Source organism: Coregonus lavaretus (genome assembly GCF_964263955.1).
Source record: "Coregonus lavaretus genome assembly, chromosome: 26".
In the NCBI taxonomy this organism is placed as follows: domain Eukaryota; kingdom Metazoa; phylum Chordata; class Actinopteri; order Salmoniformes; family Salmonidae; genus Coregonus; species Coregonus lavaretus.
The window spans coordinates 13,889,154-13,906,618 of NC_140013.1; the positions used below are offsets into that span (position 1 = coordinate 13,889,154).

A 17,465-nucleotide genomic window follows, 5' to 3' on the forward strand; every position below is an offset into this window, starting at 1 on the left:
ATTTTCTGTAAATGTACTTTATTATGTAATTAAAATGCATCATAAATGGACTTTTAAATATAAACACTCCTTTTCTATCTAACATTGATTTACAATTATAAACTGGGTGGTTCGAGCCCTGAAATCTGATTGGCTGACGGTCGTGGTATATCAGACCGTATACCACGGGTATGACAAAACATTTGTTTTTACTGCTCTAGTTACGTTTGTTACCAGTTTATAATAGCAATAAGGCACCTCGGGGGTTTGTGGTATATTGCCAATATACCACGACTAAGGGCTGTCTCCAGGCACTCCGTGTTGTGTAGTGCGTAAGAACAGCCCTTAGCCGTGGTATATTGGCCATATACCACACCTCCTCGGGCCTTATTGTTTAATTATATAACACTGGTAACTGTTCGGACTCATATAAAACTAATATAAAACACATCAACACCATGTAAGAAGTCAAACTGGCTACTCACTACGTGTTGTGAGATTTACTCAAGAATGTATACCATTTCAACATTTAGAAATGTATTTACCAAATGTATTTAATCAGCAAAGGGTTGTGGATTGTAAGTGGGATGTAAAGGACAAATTAGTGGAGGTCAACATTTGTAATTGTACTGGCCCAATCAGAGTCCTGCGTCTGTGCCTGCTGTGTCTTATATGCTACATGTCAATCAATAAAATCACAATGTATGATATTTCTCAATCATTGTTACTTCTATAATAGTAGTGGTTGGTTGTCTTCATTGACTGATCAGAGTCTCTGTCTATTCATACAAAATCCTGACACCTATGTGTCTGCAAGGAGAGGTGACTCAGACCCAGATTATGAGACTTATTTAAAGGCAACCATCGTCAATTAGGTCTCCTACTTCCAGGGGCTTTCTGGATGTATCAGAGCGGATGAACCAGGTCAGGGTCAAGGGTCAACGGTGAACCCAGGTCAGAGTTCAGAGGTCAGCCTGGGGGGCAGATGGAGCAGGAGGACATGTTGCCTGGGGGACTTCCAGTTCCCGGTGGTCCAATACTGACTCAATGTGACTGAGGAGGGAGGAGAAGAACTGAGGCACTCCCTCATAGCCTGGAAGAGGGGGACGGAAAGATAGGGTTGATGAGAGAGAGCTAGAGAGAGAACATGACATTGAGTAAGAGTGAAAGTGTAACATGGAAGCAAATACAGCAGTATAAAGTCACTTTCATGACTGTAAATCGCTCTGGATAAGAGCGTCTGTTAATGACAAATGTATAATGGAAATGAAGGATGGAAAAGTCCAGTGACCTGGGAAGATGTTAATGTCGATAATGGTGAGGGTATGTGTGTTGATGTTGAAGATGACGTCCACCCCGAACAGAGCCATGCCCAGCTCTGCCCTCAGCTCCCTCACTAGGGCCACCATGGCCTCACCACTGGGGGGAGGCAGCCTTGGCATCTTCTCATCCAGCTGAGACACAACACCACAGGACACAGGACAGATGATCAGTTCATCTGTTCAGGGTCTGTATTCACAAAGTGTATCAGAGTAGGAATGCTGATCTAGGATCAGGTCCCCCTGTCTATGTGATCTTACTCATTATGATCTAAATAGCCAAACTGATCTTAGGTCAGCACTACTACTTTGAGACGCATTATGAATACGGTACATAACCTATTGCAGACAGTGGGTCAAGTAGAACAGGGTAAAAGAGATTGAATTCGTTTGTACAGGAATCAGTGCCAGTGAATCAAATTGAACAGAGTTGAGGTCGTACTAACTGCAGTGAGGTGGGAGCAGGACTCTGGCTTGGACACCTCGTGGCTGTTGAAGAAGATTGTCTTCCTCTCTGGAGTCACAAAACACACCATAGACATTAGGAAGAAGTTTTATTGCAACAGATTATTAAAAACAGTATAAGCATGAGAATGAGACAGAGCGAGAGAGAGAGAGAGAGAGAGAGAGAGAGAGAGAGAGAGAGAGAGAGAGAGAGAGAGAGAGAGAGAGGGAGAAGAGGTGAGGGTGTGTCCACACTGACCATGGGGTCCAGGGGGGAAGTTCTTCAGCGAGGGCCTCTCCACAGTGAAGTGGTCCTCTCCCACCACAAACACCTTGTGCAGCACGGCACCGTGGTTGACGAAGCTCTGCAGCACACAGGGAGGGTGGGCATCTGACAGACCAGCCATACTGAAGATCAGAGACATCTATGGTATGGAGAGAGAGCAGGGACACTAAAGTGGTCCTCTGTAGCTCAGCTGGTAGAGCACGGCGCTTGTAACGCCAAGGTAGTGGGTTCGATCCCCGGGACCACCCATACACAAAAAAAAAAATGTATGCACGCACGACTGTAAGTCGCTTTGGATAAAAGCGTCTGCTAAATGGCATATTATTATTATTATTAAAGTCTGAAAAACTAGAGGGAGAGCCATGGGCCACTAAACACCAATACACATCTATAGAGAGAGATCACAGTGTCAACAAAGTAGCAATACACTGAGCCGCAGAAAATGGTAACAAATATGCAAAAATACTTTTGAGCAATAGAAAGACAGACAGTCTCTTACCTCATGGGAGCGGGATCCATGAGCACCCTGGTTTTACAGACTAAGAGGAAGAGGAATAGTGAGTGTGAGGAGACACAATACAACACACGAACTTATGGGACAGTTTCCCAGTCACAGGTTAAGCCTAGTCCTAGACTAAAAAGCACTTTCAATGGACAATCTCCATTGAACATGCTTCTTATTCCAAGGACTAGGCTAATCTGTGTCCGGGAAATCAGCCGTAAATGTCTTATAAATTAGATAAAAGGAGTTGCCAAAAACTGAATGTGAAGGCTCTGTATACGATAAGATTCATTAGCTGTATGTTTATGTGTTTGGTTGTAGACAGTCCCTCACTGACTCAGAGGGAAGCTGAGGCCCTTGCTCTCCACGTCCTCCTGGATGACTGACAGGTCACTGGTGCTGATCTCCAGGTAGGGAGGGCTGCTGATTCGCCAGTCTACAGGGGGGCGGGATCAGGAAGAGCATAAGGAGATAGAGTGCTTGGCTTGATTAGATGTCTAGAGGAGGGACAGTGAGGCTACTGTACTGTACCTCTCAGGGAGTTCTGGAGATGGCTCATAATCCGATAGGAGGCAAAGCGATCAGTAGCTGGCTCATTGCCTGGAAGGGGGTCCAGAAGAACAGTATGGGGATGGGCGGACACATAACCCTGAAACACACAAACATATACTTTAGTATGATAAAATATGATGCTGTTACCGCTGTTGAACACCATTAAATGGGCCATTTTCCCATACCTGGAAGTTGTCGAGGGAGCTGTTGTGATTGGCTGTCGTACTCGGCCTCAACAATGACATCAGAGAGCTTGTGTACAATGACCTCAAAGGGTCCTTGAGACTCCAATGGCTGGCTGAGGTCTATCTGTATCAGGAGAGAAAAATAAGTGTGAATGAAATATCCTCTGCCTCAGGCACAACTTGGACAAGCACTTGTGAGGCAAACACTACAGCTATTGTTCCCCTCCTCGTTTGAGAGGAGCTCCAAGCAGGTGACTGCAGGTGGCAGTGACAGAAACGACTGGCATGTCAGACATCTGAAACTGACAAGACAGCGACAGAGACAGACGGGAGAGAAGGAGTAAGTGAGAGAGAGAGAGAGAGAGAGAGTGATGTTTCCCATGCCCCTTGAATTGAATTGAGAGAGAAGAGAGAGAGAGGGGGGGGGTAGGGTGAGAGAGAGAGAGAGAGATAGGAGAGAGAGAGAGAGAGAGAGAGAGAGAGAGAGAGAGAGAGAGAGAGAGAGATGAGAGAGAGAGAGTGATGTTTCCCATGCCCCTTGAATTGAATTGAGAGAGAGAGAGGGGGGGGGGGGTAGGGTGAGAGAGAGAGAGAGAGAGAAGAGAGAGAGAGAGAGAGAGAGAGAGAGAGAGAGAGAGAGGGTAGGGTGAGAGAGCTGATGATGGGAATTGGGAGACATAGTTGGAGTAATAAAAGTGCAAACAAAGGATGACAGTCAGCTAATACACTTTATGTTGTGTGTGTCTATGTGACACATAAATTAAATACAAACATTTTATGATAGTTTAATAAAAACCATCAATCGTTCAACTGGTATAACTTGTTTCCCAACTACACTATAAAGCTATTACTCACATGCCTACTGATTTATTTTTTGCAACTTTATAATGACACTATTCTGATGTCTTCCATCTTAAACCTAAGAACATAATGCAATGTAATGAAATTGACTTACCTCAACCACCTCAACACCGTGGCTCCTGACCAGAAGGAATTCAATGTTGAATTAAAATGTTAAGTGACAATTTAGGACAGTTACACCAAGGAGATCGCATATGAGTAAGGCTGCAGGAGAAGCTCCATTGTAGCCTACATTAGTATTATGTTTGCAAGAACACAAATTAAAAGTTTAAACTTACGCACAAAGCTCAGCAAAAGCAACCAGATTAATTCGTCTCCGTTTCTTGTCGCTCAGACAGAAACCTACCCTGCGCCCAGACATTTGGGCAGAGGAGCAATGCCTAGGCTGGTTGGACAAAGGGTAGGCAATACTGATGACTTGGGGGCGTGAGAGAGAGAGAGAGAGAGAGAGAGAGAGAGAGAGAGAGAGAGAGAGAGAGAGAGAGAGAGAGAGAGAGAGAGAGAGAGAGAGAGAGAGAGGAGAGAGAGAGAGAGAGAGAGAGAGAGAGAGAGAGAACGAGAGAGAGACCATTGTAAATACAACCCATATTTATGTTTATTTATTTTCCCATTTGTACTTTAACTATTTGCACATTGTTACAACACTGTATATATACATAATATGACATTTGAAATGTCTTTATTCTTTTGAAACTTCTGAGTGTAATGTTTACTGTTAATATTTATTGTTTATTTCACTTTTGTTTACTATCTACTTCACTTGCTTTGTTAACATACGTTTCCCATGCCAATAAAGCCCTTAAATTGAAATTGAATTGAACTGAATTGAGAGAGAGAGATACCTCTTCTTTACGAAATGGGAGTAGGCATAGGTTTTCATATACTGTAGGGCGGGGGGGGGGGTTCCTCTTGTCATGTCAATCATTGCATACCTTAGAGAGCTATTTATAACTTGTCAGAAATGTCTAGATCAACCATCAGGTATTTTAGCCCATATATTTTGTTGTAAGGTTTGAGTCATTCAAATATCACGTGAATACACATTAGACATGGCAAAATGTATAGAATTGCAAGAAAATTTGCTTTAAACCTGCGAAATGTTCTCTCCAACAAGAGGGGTGTGAACAGTTGGAATCATGAACACTGCTTGTGCCCACAGGGGGGGACGCGGGATGTTACCCAATGCTGGAAAGAGGGTCTAAGTGAAAACGTTTTTCCTCTAAAAAACGTAGTATAACATACAGAACTTGTGCATAATGGTGCATGACTCAGATAAATATTTTCTTATGATTTATTTTGCCAGTAGGCCTATTTCCTTCCACAGACAACTTCCTTATTGCGATCATATTATAACCAGCCTTACCAGTGTGTTGTTAACGTGAGCAGCAATAGTGCAATCGGCGGATTACCTTCAAAATAAAAGTTCCCTATTGAAACTGATGCAAACGGATACAACTCGTGGAATCATGCCACACCTGGACTAGATAACGCGAAAGAAAGTTAGAATGTTGTTATAGAAATTCAGCAAAAGATAATAATTTGTTAATTTGACACAAAAAAGTAAATGGGGTATCAGCCTACTCAGTGACACTCACAGAACACAACTATGTAGAGTGTATACAAATATTAGCATCATAGCTCTTACTGAAGGAATGTAAAGGAAACTCCACCCAAAAACGATATTTTGGTATTTGTTTCATTGGTCTATAGTCCCAAACAGTTTTCCATTTCAGCAATCAAGTTTTCAATATACAGAAATACATTTTAGCAGATGCTCTTATCCAGAGCGACTCACAGTTAGTGAGTGCATACATCATTTTTTTTATTTTTCATACTGCCCCCCCGTGGGAATTGAACCCACAACCCTCTACCAACTGAGCTACATCCCTGCCGGCCATTCCCTCCCCTACCCTGGGACAATTGTGCGCCACCCCATGGGTCTACCGGTCGCGGCCAGCTACGACAGAGCCTGGATACGAACCAGGATCTCTAGCATTTGATGCAGTGCCTTAGACCACTGCGCCACTTAGGAGACAGCCTGTATGATGCATTTAGCATCATATGATGCTGCGTTTCGCATACCAAACTTTTTTTTGTGTCTAATTAACTAATTATTATATTTTGTTGAATTTGTATAGCAACATTCAAACCTTGTTTAGCATTATAGTCCAATTGTGGCATGATTCCACTATTTTTATCAGTTTGCTTTAGTTTCAATCTGGAACTTTTATTTTGAAGGCAAAACACCGATTCCACTTTTGCTGCTCACGCTAATGTTGTTCACAACACACATGTGCCAGCCTTTTCAAGGTTCATTGAAAAAAGAAAGAGAAAGTAAAACTCCACCGGGAAGCTCAACAAACACCTTTATCGTCGTCTGCTCTCTATTGTAGAGTGATCTTCTTGTTTTACTGCAACAGAAAAAAACGGTGAATATAGTCCTATAAGTCTATTAGGCTACTGCATAAAAGGTAACAGGTAACTCGCAGAAAGTTCACTTTAGGTGAGCATCATTTGACGCAAAGCAATGTCCCGTGGTTCGAATGCTGGATTTGACCGACACATTACGATTTTTTCTCCTGAGGGCCGCCTCTATCAAGTCGGTGAGATATTTTGCTTCATTCCTCCAGTTTTGTTTCATGCAGGGGATGAACTAGGCTAGTATAGCCTCTGTATAGGTATCGTTCTATATCATCTAAATTGTAAGATATTCGCGCTGTGAATGTGTTGCGCTGTATCTGTATCTGATGATGAGCATCCCCATAGGCCAAAAGTGTAGTATATTGTGATTATAAACATATTGTGATTATAAACATATACACATAGTGTATTTGTGTATTTCACATATAATATTTGGGGGAAAAACAAATGTTTTAAATGTGCTTTACTTGTCTGTGGTATAATATGTCCGTCAATAAAGCAATCTACCAATGTTTGAGACTTTCCCAAGAACACCTTTAGACCTACATTATTCCAAGCCCCCTGTGTACCCCATGCAGCTTTTAAAAGTTAGCCTATATTTAAGAATTATAATCTCATGTTCTTATGTGTTGTGCCTCAGAGTATGCCTTCAAAGCCATCGCGCAGGGTGGGTTGACATCACTGGGCGTGCGGGGGACAGACTGTGCTGTGGTGGTCACACAGAAGAAAGTGCCGGTAAGATATTCAGCTTTGGACCATAGCTACATCTCCATGTACCTGGAGCTTTTTTCTTAGTTGTTTGACTTCATCCAAATTAGAAAAATAATGTTGATATCTGGCTTTAGAGAAAGAGTCAGTCATGAACAGTGAAGCATGACAGAGTGGTGTCTCGAGCATTTCTGCTGACAGGGCACACGCCACGGATTTGTTAAAGCTTGTCCAAGGAAAGTTGATATTGTGGAATCAACACAATATTCCTAACAACAATGAGGTATCATCTACTATATGTATGTATATATGTGACCCTGTCATTATAACACAGGACAAGCTGCTGGATTCTGCCACTCTGACCAACATGTACCCACTTACCCCACGCATTGGATGTGTGATGACAGGACACAATGGTGTGTATAATGGCACAGACGACATCTCACATCACACACACACACACACACACACACACACATCCTTTTACTCTCTCTTCCTCTCCCCCTCAGCGGACAGTCGGTCCCAGGTCCACAGGGCACGAGTGGAGGCTGCCGAATGGAAGTACAAGTTTGGATATGACATCACAGCAGACATGTTGTGTCGGAGAATGGCGGACATCTCCCAGGTCTACACACAGAACGCTGAGATGAGACCTCTGGGATGCTGTGAGTGGTGTAGCCCTGTCCTGCTGTCACCCTGTCTCTCGTTCCTCTTACTCTCCATTGATTCACTACACCATCATTCCAAATGGTAGCACATAGAGTGAGTCTTTCCACTTTGTCCTATTAAGGCACACTAGCTGATGGAGAATGATGATGTAGTATTTACAGCCACATCCATATATGATTTGGTTTTACCTTACAACAGAAATTGATGTCAAATTGATACATTTATACATAAAAATATATAGAATTCTACAGTGTTCAGCAGTTATCAAACTATATATATCTCCTGAGTGGCGCAGTGGTCTAAGGCACTGCATCGCAGTGCTAACTGTGCCACTAGAGATCCTGGTTCGAATCCAGTCTCTGTCACAGCCGGCCGCGACCGGGAGACTCATGGGCGGCGCACAATTCGTCCAGGGTAGGGGAGGGAATGGCCGGCAGGGATGTAGCTCAGTTGATAGAGCATGGCGTTTGCAACGCCAGGGTTGTGGGTTCGATTCCCACGGGGGGCCAGTATAAAAAATAAAAAAAAAATATTCACTAACTGTAAGTCGCTCTGGATAAGAGCGTCTGCTAAATGACTAAAATGTAAATGTAAATATACATTAACTAGGCACTACATAATTTTGGTTCAGTAGTTATCCGTTTTGAGCAGTTTTATTCAGTAATAGTTAATTGTATTGTTAACAAATGTCAAGAAAATCATATCAAAAGTAAAGTGAATATTGCATTTTGAAACGTAGATACTTATACTGAGCAAAAATATAAATGCAACATATAACAATTTCTAAGATTTTACTAAGTTACAGTTCATATAAGGAAATCAGTCAATTGAAATAAATTCATTAGGCCCTAATCTATGGATTTCACATGACTGGGAATACAGATATGCATCTATTGGTCACAGATATCTTAAAAATAAAGATATGGGCGTGGATCAGAAAACCTGTCAGTATCTGGTGTGACCACCATTTGCCTCATGCAACGCAACATCTCCTTCGCATAGAGTTGATGAGGCTGTTGATTGTGGCCTGTGGAATGTTGTCCCACTCCTCTTTGTCAAGAGTTGCTGTAGGTAGGTGTGGTGTGGAATCAGGCGCAGGACGCAGAAGTATATCCAAACAAAGTCTTTAGTAGAATCAACACAAAATAATCCAAGAACAGCCCGGAGGCGAGAAAAGCGAGCACAGGCGTAACCAAACGGGCGCACTAAACATGTGCGTAAATCTCTCCTAAAAACAACAAGGAGGCAAACTACTAAATAGCGCACCAAAAATAGGTAGCGCAGCAACACGACAAGGAAACAATTACACACAACACCTAACTAACAACAAGGAACTAAATAGGGTGCTTAATGAGACATAACACAAAACAGGTGTGACAAACAGACAAAACCAATCAAACAAGAAACATAGAACGGTGGCAGCTAGTACTCCGGAGACGACGACCGCCGAAACCTGCCCGAACAAGGAGGAGGGGCCGCCTCGGCCGAAACCGTGACAGTACCCCCCCCCTTGACGCGCGGCTCCAGCCGTGCGCCGCCCCCGGCCTCGGGGACGACCAGGAGGACGCGGAGCAGGGCGCGTAGGATGACCACGATGGAATTCGGTCAGCAGGGACGGATCCAGAATGTCCCTCCTCGGCACCCAGCACCGCTCCTAATATTCTTGTAATCAATGGGCAGTTGTAACCTGTAACACACCTCGTTCAATCTCCTCAGAACTTTAAAAGGCCCCACAAACCGCCGACCCAGCTTCCGGCAGGGCAGGCGGAGGGGCAGGTTTCTGGTTGAGAGCCAGACTCGATCTCCAGGTGCGTACACTGGCCCCTCACTGCGGTGTAGGTCGGCGCTCGTCTTCTGTCGACGGATGGCTCGCTGCAGATGGACGTGTGCAGCGTTCCACGTCTCCTCTGAGCGCCGCACCCACTCATCCACAGCAGGGGCCTCGATCTGGCTCTCATGCCAAGGTGCCAGAACCGGCTGGTACCCTAACACACACTGGAAAGGGGTTAGTCTAGTGGAGGAGTGGCGGAGAGAGTTCTGTGCCATCTCGGCCCAGGGCACATATCTCGCCCACTCCTCCGGCCGGCCCTGACAATATGACCTCAGAAACCTACCCACATCCTGGTTGACTCGTTCGACCTGCCCATTACTCTCCGGGTGGTAGCCCGAGGTAAGGCTCACCGAGACCCCCAACCGTTCCATAAAGGCTCTCCAGACTCTGGAGGTAAACTGGGGGCCTTGATCGGACACTATATCCTCGGGTACCCCGTAATGCCGGAAGACGTGAGTAAATAGAGCCTCAGCGGTCTGTAGGGCAGTAGGAAGACCCGGCATGGGAAGGAGACGACAGGCCTTCGAGAACCGATCCACAACGACCAGGATGGTGGTATTCCCTTGTGAGGAGGGAAGGTCGGTAACAAAATCCACCGAGAGGTGAGACCAGGGTCGCTGTGGAACGGGCAGGGGTTGTAATTTACCCCTGGGCAGGTGTCTGGGCGCCTTACACTGGGCACACACTGAGCAGGAGGAGACATAAACCCTCACATCCCTGGCTAACGTTGGCCACCAGTACTTCGTACTAAGGCAGTGCACTGTCCGGCCAATACCTGGATGTCCAGAGGAGGGTGACGTGTGAGCCCAATAAATCAGCCGATCCCGGACCTCGAGCGGGACGTACGTCCGACCCACCGGACACTGTGGAGGGCTAGGGTCGGTGCGTAATGCCCGCTCGATCTCCGCATCGACCTCCCACACCACCGGTGCCACCAGACAAGACTCCGGTAGTATGGGAATGGGCTCCACGCACCTCTCCTCCGTGTCATACCGCCGGGACAGGGCATCTGCCTTCCCGTTCTGGGACCCAGGGATGTAAGTGATCTTGAACACAAACCGGGCGAGAAACATAGTCCATCGAGCCTGGCGAGGATTCAGTCTCCTAGCTGCCCGAATGTATTCCAGGTTACGGTGGTCGGTCAGAATGAGGAAAGGGTGTTGAGCCCCCTCAAGCCAATGCCTCCACACCTTTAGGGCCTGTACTACGGCTAACAGCTCCCTGTCCCCTACGTCATAATTCCGCTCCGCCGGACTGAGCTTCTTAGAATAAAAAGCACAGGGGCGGAGCTTAGGTGGTGTGCCGGACCGTTGTGAAAGAACTGCCCCGATACCGGCCTCGGACGCGTCCACCTCTACTTGGAAGGGTAAAGCGGGATCCGGGTGCGCCAGCACCGGAGCCGAGGTAAACAGGTCCTTCAGTCTCCCAAAGGCCCTGTCCGCTTCAGCCGACCACTGCAAGCGCACCGGACCCCCCTTCAGAAGAGACGTTATGGGAGCTGCCACCTGTCCAAAACCCCGGATAAACCTCCGGTAGTAATTCGCAAAACCCAATAACCGCTGCACCTCTTTAACTGTAGTTGGGGTTTGCCAATTACGCACGGCAGACACTCGGTCCACCTCCATTCTCACCCCTGACGCAGACAACTGGTAACCCAAAAAGGAAACTGACTCCTGAAAGAACAGACATTTCTCGGCTTTGACATACAGGTCATGCTCCAACAGTCTCCTCAATACCCTGCGCACCAGGGCTACATGCTCGGCCCGAGTAGAACTGTACACAAGAATATCATCTATGTACACCACTACTCCCTGCGCCTGCATGTCCCGGAAAATCTCATCTACAAACGATTGGAAGACTGATGGAGCATTCATTAACCCATATGGCATGACGAGATACTCGTAATGGCCGGAGGTAGTACTAAATGCTGTCTTCCACTCATCGCCCTCCCTAATGCGCACCAAGTTATATGCGCTCCTGAGGTCCAATTTTGTGAAGAACCGTGCCCCGTGTAATGACTCCGTCATGGTCGCAATCAGCGGGAGTGGATAACTATATTTCACAGTCACCTGATTGAGACCGCGGTAATCAATACACGGACGCAAACCTCCATCCTTTTTCTTCACAAAAAATAAGCTTGAGGACGCGGGAGAAGTGGAAGGCCGTATGTATCCCTGTCTCAGAGACTCGGCAATGTAAGTCTCCATTGCCCTTTTCTCCTCCTGTGACAAAGGATACACATGGCTCCGCGGGAGCGCAGCTCCTATCTGGAGGTCTATCGCACAATCCCCCTGTCTATGAGGCGGCAACCGTGCCGCTCTGGTCTTACTAAACACGAGTGCCAAATCCTCATACTCAGGCGGAATGTGCAGTGCTGGCATCTGGTTCGGGCTCTCCACCGAGGTCGCCCCTACGGAAACACCCAGACATAGCCCCTCACACTGAGCAGACCACCCTTTAAGAGCCTTCTCTCGCCACGAAATCGTAGGATCATGGGTAATCAACCAGGGAAGCCCCAGTACCACCGGATACGCAGGAGAGTCGATCAGATAGAGTTGAATCGTCTCCTCATGACCCCCCTGCGTCATCATCCTAAGTGGCGCTGTGACCTCCCCAATCAACCCAGATCCTAACGGACGACTATCTAAGGCATGTACAGGGAAGGGCTTATCGACTGGAAGGAGGGGAATCCCTAACTTAACACAGAATTTACGATCTACAAAATTCCCAGCTGCGCCTGAATCGACTAGCGCCTTATGCTGGGAACGAGGTGCAACCTGTGGGAAACAAACAGGTAATGTAATGTGTACGACAGAAAGCTCTGGGTAAGTAGGGTGCCTACTCACCTGGGAGGACTCCCCAATGTGTGACCTGCCATCTCTCTCACCAGGGGACCCTCCCCAGCACCTAGCCGCGGTGTGCCCTCCGCGGCCACAGTTGGTGCAGGAGACTGCCCCCCTCGGGCTCCTTCCTCTCCTCCCTCTAGCGCCAGCACCTCCAAGCTCCATCGGGCTCGGCTCGGAGGCGCTGGAGGGTGGAATGGGAGGCCCCCACCTGGGACGTCCGCGGGTCGCGAGCAGGGTGTCCAGCCGAATGGCCATGTCCACCAACTGGTCAAATGTTAGTGTAGTATCCCTGCACGCTAACTCTCTGCAGACGTCCTCCCGAAGGCTACATCTAAAGTGGTCTATGAGGGCCCTCTCATTCCACCCTGCATCTGCCGCCAGAGTCCGGAACTCCAGCGCAAACTCTTGAGCGCTCCTCATCCCCTGTCGGAGGTGGAATAGACGCTCCCCCGCCGCCTTCCCCTCTGGTGGATGGTCGAAGACAGCACGGAAGCGGCGGGAGAACTCCGCATAGGTGACTGTGGCGGCGTCTATTCCCCTCCATTCGGCGTTGGCCCACTCCAACGCCTTGCCGGTGAGACAGGAGATGAGGGCGGAAACGCTCTCGTATCCCGAGGGCGCCGGGTGTATGGTGGCAAGGTAGAGCTCCACTTGTAATAGGAACCCCTGACACCCGGCAGCGGTGCCGTCGTACGCCCTCGGGAGCGAGAGCCGAATCCCACTGGGTTCCGGTAGTTGGACGGGCGGGCTGTCCGATGGTGATGGTGCGATAGGTGGGGGTGTGGGTACCCCGCTTGTCTCCCATCGATGGAGGGTGTTCATGACGCGGTCCAAGGCGTGCCCGATCTGGTTGATTCGATCCTCTTGACCACGAAGACGCTCCTCCATGATGTCGGTGGGTGCTCCTGCTGATTCCATATGTGGTGTGTAATTCTGTCAAGAGTTGCTGTAGGTAGGTGTGGTGTGGAATCAGGCGCAGGACGCAGAAGTATATCCAAACAAAGTCTTTAGTAGAATCAACACAAAATAATCCAAGAACAGCCCGGAGGCGAGAAAAGCGAGCACAGGCGTAACCAAACGGGCGCACTAAACATGTGCGTAAATCTCTCCTAAAAACAACAAGGAGGCAAACTACTAAATAGCGCACCAAAAATAGGTAGCGCAGCAACACGACAAGGAAACAATTACACACAACACCTAACTAACAACAAGGAACTAAATAGGGTGCTTAATGAGACATAACACAAAACAGGTGTGACAAACAGACAAAACCAATCAAACAAGAAACATAGAACGGTGGCAGCTAGTACTCCGGAGACGACGACCGCCGAAACCTGCCCGAACAAGGAGGAGGGGCCGCCTCGGCCGAAACCGTGACACTCTTCAATGGCTGTGCGAAGTTGCTGGATATTGGTGGGAACTGGAACACGCTGTCGTACATGTTGATCCAAAGCATCCCAAACTTGCTCAATGGGTGACATGTCTGGTGAGTATGCAGGCCATGGAAGAACTGGGACATTTTCAGCTTCCAGGAATTGTGTACAGATCCTTGCAACATGGGGCCGTGCATTATCATGCTGAAACATGAGGTGATGGCGGCGGATAAATTGCACGACAATGGGCCTCAGGATCTCGTCACAGTATCTCTGTGCATTTAAATTGCCATCGATAAAATGCAATTGTGTTTGTTGTCTGTAGCTTATGCCTGCGCATAACATAACCCCACTGGCACTCTGTTCAAAACATTGACATCAGCAAACCACTCGCCCACACAACGCCATACACGTGGTCTGCAGTTGTGAGGCCAGTTGGACGTACTGTCAAGTTCCCTAAAACAACGTTGGAGGCAGCTTATGGCAGACAAATTAACATAAAATTATCTGGCAACAGCTCTGGTTGACATTCCTGCAGTCAGCATGTCAATTGCACGCTCCCTCAAAACTTGAGACATTTGTGGCATCGTGTTGTGTGACAAAACGGCACATTTCAGTGGCCTTTTATTGTCCCCAGTACAACGTGCACCTATTTAATGATCATGCTGTTTAATCAGCTTCTTGATATGCCACACCTGTCAGGTGGATGGATTATCTTGGCAAAGGAGAAATGCTCACTAACAGGAATGTAAACAAATTTGTGCACAACATTTGAGAGAAATAAGCTTTATGTGCATATGGAACATTTCTGGGATCTTTTATTTTAGGTCATGAAACATGGGACCAACACATTACATGTTACGTTTATATTTTTGTTCAGTAGATCAAATATGTATCCAAATTGAAAGAGTGATTTGGTGCCGTGAACAAAATACTATGAATTTGTTTGCTGCACTCAGTCAACTGAAAATGTGCTTAGAGGTTTGAAACATGAGCCATTTTGATGATCTGTTTAGATTTTTGTGCTTAGAGTTGTGAAAATGGAGTTGTGAAAATGGAGTTGTGAAAGTGGAGTTGTGAAAATGGCACCAAAGTGATTGAAAAAACAGCAAGTGCAGTAGGTGAGTCCTAACTCCCACACAGAGGACTCAGACCCATAACATTCTCCTCCCCATGTCTCCAGGTATGATCTTGGTGGCCATGGACCCCCAGCTGGGTCCCATGCTGTTTAAGTGTGACCCGGCAGGCTACTTCTGTGGCTTCAGGGCCACCAGCGTGGGGGCCAAGCAGACAGAGGCTAACAGCTACCTGGAGAAGAAACTGAAGAAGAGGCCGGAGCTGTCATATGAGATGACTGTGGAGGTAGGGGGATGGTTACACCTGGATACTCATGGAAACATCTTCCGAAAAGTGAAAGTCTGTACAGTATTCAGTCTCTCTCTCTCGCTCTCTCTCTCTCTCTGTTTCTTTCCCTCTCTCCTCCTATAGTTGGCCATCTCCTGTCTCTCTTCTATTCTGTCCATGGACTTCAAACCCAGTGAAATTGAAGTGGGTGTGGTCACTAAGGAAAGCCCCAAGTTCAGGTACTATACAATCACAGTAACTGCATTTCATCATCACTGTGTTTTTCTATTTGCTCATATGGTAATGATCAAGGATTTAGACAAGGGAACAACAGCCAAATGATCAATAGTCAATTCATTTTTCCTTCTCTCTTTCTCTCTCCCCAACCCTGTTTCTAACATCCACTCTCATCTTCTCTTCTTCACCCTCACAGGACACTCTCTGAGACAGAGATCGACACCCACCTGGTTGCCATTGCTGAGCGGGAATAGAGGTGCAGCCATCCACATACAGTACGTCAGGCGTCAGGCTGACTAACGAACAGACTAACCTAGTCGTTCAGTAATAGGACATCAATACTACTGCAGTAGATCTGCTTCAGACTGCTGTTGCAGAAGGGCCCATCTTATACAATACTAGGATATTTTTCTACTTTCCAACTATTTACATCTGCACAGGTTGATTTTCACCTTCAGTCTGCATATTAAAGCTTCTTGGACATACAGCCAGGCTGTAACTAGAATTCCCCTGTTGTTGGATTGGTTTGATCGTGTGGATCGTTTCATATTTATTGTCTGTATCTCATTGATCCCCATTGTTTATGACCACCAAATGGGTTTTAGCTGCCTGTGTCCAGAGCGTTACTCATGTCATCTATCACCTGCCACAGAAACACTGTGTAACAGAATAAAACACATCAAGTAAAACAAAAGAACACTAATATCCCTTTTTTATTCTGATAGCTTAGATGTTTTCTGTAGAATCACAAAAGACACAGTAGTTCTTAACCTTTTGTATTTATTTGATTCGATACATGTAACTAGAGACCTGGGTCCATATTCACAACATGTCTTAGAGTAGGAGTGCTGGGACGTATCCGCAAAGCGTCTCAGAAAAGGTCCTAGGAATCCTGTTAAAACGTGTTTTAAGACAAAAAAAACTCCCAGCTCAGAGTAGGTTTTAGGATGATGTTATGACACTGCTCAGACAATCTCAGGAGTAAAATCAACTCATAAAAGTTTATCTCTGCTGGTAATCATGACAGTTTGAGGTACCGCAAAGGAAAGATGGTGATGATGCTCATTGACATTGTTGCATATGATGGGGAATAACCATTGGTGATGAGGCATTCATTACCCGCTGTGAACTCTAGCACGCTTCAGACAACCATCAAATGTTGCAATGGTAAAACGTTTGATATCATTTTCGCATGATACGATCACGTTGCCTACTCTTAATTCTTGCCTAATAGCATCCATAACCTTTTTTTAACCAATTCTGATGGTTGTTAAAAGCGGAGTTTTGATAATATGACCATTATATCAACACACTCGTCACTCCCATTTAACAACTCCAAATCGCTTTGGCACTGTAGGCATCAAGTCACTTGCCGATAATGCTGCATACAGTGGCTTGCGAAAGTATTCACCCCCCTTGGCATTTTTCCTATTTTGTTGCCTTACAACCTGGAATTAAAATAGATTTTTGGGGGGGTTGTATCATTTGATTTACACAACATGCCTACCACTTTGAAGATGCAAAATATTTTTTATTGCGAAACAAGCAAGAAATAAGACAAAAAAACAGAAAACTTCAGCGTGCATAACTATTCACCCCCCCCCCCCCCCCCCAAAGTCAATACTTTGTAGAGCCACCTTTTGCAGCAATTACAGCTGCAAGTCTCTTGGGGTATGTCTCTATAAGCTTGGCACATCTAGCCACTGGGATTTTTGCCCATTCTTCAAGGCAGAACTGCTCCAGCTCCTTCAAGTTGGATGGGTTCCGCTGGTGTACAGCAATCTTTAAGTCATACAACAGATTCTCGATTGGATTGAGGTCTGGGCTTTGACTAGGCCATTCCAAGACATTTAAATGTTTCCCCTTAAACCACTCAAGTGTTGCTTTAGCAGTATGCTTAGCGTCATT

The 17,465-nt window shown here is 46.3% G+C and overlaps 1 protein-coding gene and 1 pseudogene across 3 annotated transcripts; one reads left to right on the top strand and one right to left on the bottom strand.

Annotated features, from left to right (window-relative positions):
* Positions 1-941: 941 nt before the first annotated feature.
* On the bottom strand, positions 942-4,489 carry LOC311101355 (inositol-tetrakisphosphate 1-kinase-like; annotated as a pseudogene). Its single transcript has 10 exons — positions 4,407-4,489; positions 4,223-4,247; positions 3,268-3,391; positions 3,062-3,179; positions 2,868-2,966; positions 2,528-2,567; positions 2,002-2,167; positions 1,745-1,812; positions 1,271-1,433; positions 942-1,072 (listed from the first exon to the last, which is right to left on the bottom strand). The product of its transcript is annotated as an inositol-tetrakisphosphate 1-kinase-like (transcript).
* Positions 4,490-6,410: 1,921 nt separating this feature from the next.
* On the top strand, positions 6,411-16,242 carry LOC311102065 (proteasome subunit alpha type-6-like). Of its 2 annotated transcripts, none has more exons than XM_084143284.1 (7): positions 6,411-6,731; positions 7,190-7,284; positions 7,592-7,673; positions 7,767-7,922; positions 15,160-15,338; positions 15,465-15,559; positions 15,754-16,242. In XM_084143284.1, exons 1-7 carry the CDS (start codon positions 6,656-6,658, stop codon positions 15,809-15,811), a joined length of 741 nt encoding a protein of 246 aa, XP_083999410.1. In that variant the 5' UTR covers positions 6,411-6,655; the 3' UTR covers positions 15,812-16,242. The 2 variants fall into 2 exon arrangements, with proteins under 2 accessions (XP_083999410.1, XP_083999411.1); XM_084143285.1 differs by having other exon boundaries at positions 6,416-6,557.
* The last annotated feature ends 1,223 nt before the right edge of the window (positions 16,243-17,465 follow it).

Coding starts and splice junctions, on each gene's coding strand:
- LOC311102065 (XM_084143284.1), top strand. CDS start 6,656: ATGTCCCGTGGTTCGAATGCTGGATTTGACCGACACATTACGATTTTT. Junction 7,923..15,159: donor GATGAGACCTCTGGGATGCT/GTGAGTGGTGTA, acceptor CCATGTCTCCAG/GTATGATCTTGGTGGCCATG. Junction 15,560..15,753: donor AAGGAAAGCCCCAAGTTCAG/GTACTATACAAT, acceptor TCACCCTCACAG/GACACTCTCTGAGACAGAGA.